At 41.9% G+C, this 6179-nt stretch overlaps 1 protein-coding gene across 1 annotated transcript in view; it reads left to right on the top strand.

Annotated features, from left to right (window-relative positions):
- Positions 1–1139: 1139 nt before the first annotated feature.
- TAFA4 (TAFA chemokine like family member 4) overlaps positions 1140–6179 on the top strand; it is a 120830-nt gene continuing 115790 nt past the window's right edge. Inside the window, exon 1 of the mRNA XM_052644332.1 lies at positions 1140–1254. Within this exon, the coding sequence (XP_052500292.1) occupies positions 1140–1254 (115 nt within the window). The remainder of the gene's footprint in view (positions 1255–6179) is intronic.

Below are 6179 nucleotides of genomic sequence, written 5' to 3'. Positions count from 1 at the left end.
TTTGAGCAACTGTTTGGATACTGTCCGTTCATATGAAGTGAAATATATTTTCCCAGTTTTTATTGAGATGTAATTGATTCATAACACCGTGTATGTTTGAGGTGTGCATTGTATTGATCCAGTATGTTTATCAACTGCAAAATGATTCCCACCATAGTATCAGCTACCACCTTCTTACTGTTGCATAAGTACTGTTTTCTTTCTTGTGATGAGAGCATTTAAGATCTACCCTCTTAGAACGTTCAAGTATATGGGACAGTGTTACTAGATTAGCTGTAATAACCATGCTGAACATTAGATCCCCAAACTTGTTAATTATGTCACTGGGAGATCTGACCATTGACTAATACCTCCCCATTTCCCTCACCCTCAACCCTTGGTGACCACTGTGCTACTAAATCTGTTTCTCAGAATTTGTCTTTTTTAGATTCTACATAAAAGTGAGATTATGCAGTATTTGTCTTGATCTGACTTATTTCACTTAGCAGTAATGCCTTCAAGGTCCATCTAAAATTTTGTTTATGGCAAGATTTCCTTCATTCTCATTGCTGAATAATATTTTATCTTTATCCATTTATCTATTGATATCTATATGAAGTTGTTCATATATTTATCTGTAGTTGCCCATTGTCTCATCAAACTCTGAGATTGGATTAATACAATATTCAGCCAGTATTCTAGGCCAAAAGGCATTAATATGCCATCAGAGAAACCAGGGGAAAGTTCTCAGGCCTGGTGTGTGAATTTCTGTGGTTTCTTTCACATGCAGAAACCACATATCTTTTATTTGAATCCTGCTTAAAGTATGTTGCTTTTTAAATTTTGTGCTATAAAATAGTATATAGCCCCCATGTTCTATCAGAACCACTCAGGCTACCCTCTAGGGGTTCATAAATAGACTTCTCACTGAGGCATGCAGTTAACTTGAAAAACTTTTAATTATAAAAGGTGCGTATTGAAAACTAAGTGAACGCACAGTGCATGTAAGGTTCACTTGGCCTCTAGTCTCTTTGGTGAGGTAGGGTAGAGGTGCATTGCCCAACATCTTCCTCTGCTCTCCACGCCGTCTAAGGACGGTGTTTGCTCAGAGTCTCTCACCACTCACCCATCGCTGACCTGCATCCTGCTTTCCCTCCAGGATGAGAGCCTGTGCCAGATCCGTCTTGCTGTCTAACTGGCTCTTTCTGGCCTACGTGTTGATGGTGTGCTGTAAGCTCATGTCCGCCTCCAGCCAGCACCTCCGGGGACACACAGGTAAGCCCTTTAAACTCGTCATGCACCACTGAGATCAATTAATAAAACCCTTTGAAACGTCAAAGCCCACATTTTAGGCACAGGTAATTGACAGGAGCCTTGGATGGTGTGTAAATAATCAGAGGAAGCATGAAATACAGCAGGGTAAAGCAGTTTGATGGTTTCATGCTTCCAGATATCTTTTTAAGATTTCTCCAGGTTTTCCTTTCCTGAGTACACTTCCATTCTTTGGAAGTGATTTTTCTCGAGAATCCTGGAAACCCAGCAGCATTTTGTGCTTATATATTCCAGCTTCCTTTGAAGGCAGAACATCTTTATTGATAAACTTGAATGAACACTGAAGGCAGTTTGCACATAATATGGTTCTTTTAGGAAAAGATGGTGAATGATTTAAAAAGAAGAAAGAAAGGAAAAAAAAATGTGGTGGTAACTTTTGCACAGGACCTAAAATAGAACGCGTGTGAAGTCTTAGAGAAGCATTCTGATACTTTGTAGTGAGACCCATGTCTGTCCTTTGCTTATTTCTAAAGACAGATCAAAATAATTAGTTAAGTGTCTCGGTGTGTATTGTGTATTTGTCTTCACCTTTCCCTTTAACATCTACATTTAAAGTGATACAGATTTGAAAACTCCCCAGTGAATTGTGTTTTCCTGAATAATTGATATTTGTCAGCAAACTTGTTGCTAAACAATTAATTTACTGTCTATGCTTCAGTATTTGGAGGTGTGGCAGTGCCAGGCATGCTCTGAGTTTTTGGTGATAGAGTGAAGCTTGAACCCTAAGCCGTGTATGTGTCGGAATTGTAAAGTCTGTGTCTAAGAAAGTGTGCCGGTCGCATAGCCTTATTCTCAGATATACAGCAGGTCAAGGTTTCCTGTTAGTTATTCTGATAATTTAGGACTAAGACTTAACTTTAGGCTGAAGTTTTTAAACTCTCTCACAATTCAATTTTCCTTAAGCAACAGTTTCAAGAAGACAAGGAAAATAATGATGGCAATTTTAATAAATCAGTGTAAAATCGATACCATTTGACTGCTGTGAAAGTGCCCAGGGCTAGTTGGTTATTGTGCTGTGTATCTTTGGGTGAGCTTACTCTCAGGAATAGGGTATTTGAAGTCATCAGTCTTACCTGTTTAATACACATCTCTTTTCTTGGGTTGCAGGTAGAGAGTCAGTGGAGTTCAGAAGCAGAACATTTCAGTGGGGCGGGTTAGCAGCAGCACATTCCAGACTTCTCAAAACTGGATTTGAGATTGTGATCAACAGTGATTAAACCTGAGGGAAACAGGGGCCATGACTGACCCTTCAATTCTTCATCTTTGTTGGCAATCCTCATTCCATACCATAACCTTTTAAATTTGGAAAAGGTGAGACCATAGGGTATCTGTGTGAAAGTGAAGGTGTAGTTTGGTAATAAAGTGTGTTATACGTGAGCAAAAAAAAAAAAAAATCTGAATTAAATCTAAGTTGATTAGAATCGTGAACACAAGAGATGCAGTATTTTCCCTATAAGCCAAGACTCAACTGTAACAGGGAAGGTAAGAAGTCTGAGCAAAGCCTTCGAAAGTTTTGCTCAAGAAATGAAATTTTCATCATGGATTTCTTTCAGTGATTTTATTTGGATTCTTAGTTTTTGGTTTCTCTTTGACTTTTGGGGTATTCTTCCTGATTTTGTTTTTGGAATTTAAGTACCTGTCATCCCTCATCTTTTAAAGTTAATTAATTTATTTTTAACTGGAGGATAATTGCTTTGCAATGTTGTATTGGTTTCTACCATACATCAACACGAATCAGCCATAGGTATACGTACGTCCCTTCTTTCTTGAACCTCCCTCCCACCTTCCACTCCATCCCACCCCTCTAGGTTGTCACAAAGCATCGAGTTGAGCTTCTTGTGTCATACAACAAATGACCACTGGCTATCTATTTTACGTATGGTAATGTGTATCTTTCCATGCTATACTCTCAAGTCATCCACCTCCTTCCCCCACTGTGTCCACACGTCTCCATGTCTGTATTGCCTTGGCTGCCGTGCTTAGGTTCATCAGTACCATCTTTCTAGATTCCATATATACGTCTCACCCCTCATCTCAGTAACCATCAAAGTAGTCAGGATGGCTCCTGCCCACGGGGAGCTCTGTTCTCTCTCTGGGGCCGCAGGCTGTATATGAAGAATCATCTTTGCAGAAGTACAGATGTGCTTTGTTTATTTTGCTCTTGGCTTCTTGCTTGTACTTTACTGCTTTTTTTTTTATTTTTTAACAAATCAAATGTTTGTGGCAACCCTTCATCCAGTAGGTCTATTGGCTCCATTTATTCCCAACTGCGTTTGCTCTCTTTGTGGGTCTGTGTCATAGTTTGGTAATCCTTACACTATTTCAAGCTTTTCCATTATTTATTTGTTATGCTGTCTGACCCATGATCTTTGATGTGACCACTGCAAAAAGATTATGACTTGATCAAGGCTCAGATAATGGTTCGGAGAAGGCAATGGCACCCCACTCCAGTACTCTTGCCTGGAAAATCCCGTGGACAGAGGAGCCTGGTAGGCTGCAGTCCTGGGGTAGCTACTAGTCGGACACGACTGAGCGACTTCCCTTTCACTTTTCACTTTCATGCATTGGAGAAGGAAATAGCAACCCACTCCAGTGTTCTTGCCTGGAGAATCCCAGGGATGGGGGAGCCTGGTGGGCTGCCGTCTATGGGGTTGCACAGAGTCGGACACGACTGAAGCGACTTAGCAGCAGGAGCAGCAGTAATGGTTAGCGTTTGTAGCAATGAAGTATTTTAAAATTAAGGGACGTGAATTCTATTTTAGACATAATGCTTTTGCACGCTTACTAGACTACAGTAACATAACTTTTATATGCAGAACCAAAAAACTCACGTGTCTTGAGTTATCGCGATATTCTTTTAATTGTGGTGGTCGGGAAGCACACTGGCAAAGTCCCTGTGATCTGCCCATACCCTTTGTTTAACTACAGTTGAAGGCTCCTGAATCCTACTGTGAAGTCTTATTCCCTCATGGGTTTCTTAAGCTGTGTCCTTGATGCCTGGAAGATAATGGGTGCTAAATGAATATTTATTAATAGGCTGATTTTGCCTATTTGTCACCATGGAATCAGTTATGTAATTTTCTGCTAGTCCTAAAAATTCCAGACAGTAACAGGCAGGTTGAAAATATATCCTGTGAACTTTTTGTTGGTTATTAGGGTTCTCCGGAGAAACAGAACCAATAAGATATATATATATACACACATATTGTTGTTGTTTATTTGCTCAGCTGTGTCTATTGACTGTAGCCTGCCAGGCTTCTCTGCCCATGGGATTTCCCAGGCAGGAATTCTGGAGTGGGTTGCCATTTCATTCTCCAGGGGATCTTCCCCACTAAGAGATCAAACCCACATCTCCTGTTTGGCAGCCAGATTCTTTTACCACCGAATCACCAGGGAAACCCTACATATGCAAAGTGTACATTCCAGCCTTCCGAAGGCCTGTGGTCCAGGAGCACAGAGGGCAGGAGACAGTCAGTGTCCCAGCCCAGCAGTCAGGGAAGGAACACATTCCACCTTCTGCTTTTTTCTTCTTTTCAAGTCCTCAAGCGCTTGGATGAGGCCCACCCACAATGGGCCATCAGCTTCACTCAGCCCCCCAGTTCAAATGCTAATTTCTTCCAGGAACACCTTCACAGACATATTCAGGGGTCATGTTTTGGCAGATATCTAGGTGTCCCCTGGGCCACTCAAGTTGACAATTTCATGTATCTTTCTAGATAGTGTTTTATATAGTCATCTATATTTTCTATATTATTTTACAGTTTTTATGTATGTACACACCCATCCTTCCAGAAAAAGGAATGTGTATACTAGTACGTGTGTATGCACAGATATCTCACTCTATACTGTTGTGTACCTTGATTTTTTTTCCCCATTTAACAGTAGAGTTTAAAGAGTCTCCGTTTGAGTGCATACAGATTTATATCACTCTCTGTTGTACAGATGTGCTCTCATTTATTTGATCACTCCCAGTTTTGGTGGACATTTACCTTGTTGTCTGTTTTATTTCCCAAATATATGACCTGACTTCAGATGAATCTCTAGTACTGGAATTGTTGAATTAAAGTGCACGTAAATGTATTAGTGGGGCTTCCCAGGTGGCGTTGTTGGTAAAAGAATCCACCTGTCAGTGCGGGAGATGCAGAAGACGCAGGTTTGACCGCTGGGTCAGGAAGATCCCTTGGAGGAAGGCATGGCAACCCACTCCAGGATTCTTACCTGGAGAATCCCACAGACAGAGGAGCCTGTCAGGATACATTCCATGGGGTTGCAAAGAGCTGGACACGACTAAACTTCTGAGCACACACAGAGCAAGTGATTTAGTGAGAGTGGGCTAATTCCTGTTACACATAGACCAAATGGCTTAAACAAAAGAAGCTGTATTTCTTGCTCACGAGTGCTGGGTAGGTAACATGTCAACTGGCTGTCCTCTACTGTGACCTTTTTGGAATCACAGGGCATGGAAGCTATACTCTTCTCAGGCTGTGTCCTCGAAGGTTGTTCTGGAGCCCTCTTCAGCCAGCTAGAAGGGGAATGGGTGCGGAGGGTACACCTGGGAGGTGATGATGAACTGGGTTAGAAGCTGGCAGTATCCCTTGACCTGTCCTCTCTTGCCATTGGCTACAGCTGAGTGCCCATGGCCACACCTTGCTGCAGGGGCTGCTGGGAAACATACCCTAGCTGGGACCCAGGTCCGAGAGGAGATGATGGTTTTTGGTGAGTGTCCTGCATCCTCTGACAACCACATTAAGATTTCAGTAGTGTAGGGGTTTCCTGGTGGTCCAGTGGTTGAGTCTGAGCTTCCTCTGTAGGGGGCACGGAGTCTATCTATCCCTAGACACAAAGTACCTGGACTATCATTTCCTTGC

Source organism: Budorcas taxicolor, chromosome 1 (genome assembly GCF_023091745.1).
Source record: "Budorcas taxicolor isolate Tak-1 chromosome 1, Takin1.1, whole genome shotgun sequence".
NCBI lineage: Eukaryota > Metazoa > Chordata > Mammalia > Artiodactyla > Bovidae > Budorcas > Budorcas taxicolor.
This window is presented reverse-complemented; position numbering and strand designations above follow the sequence as displayed.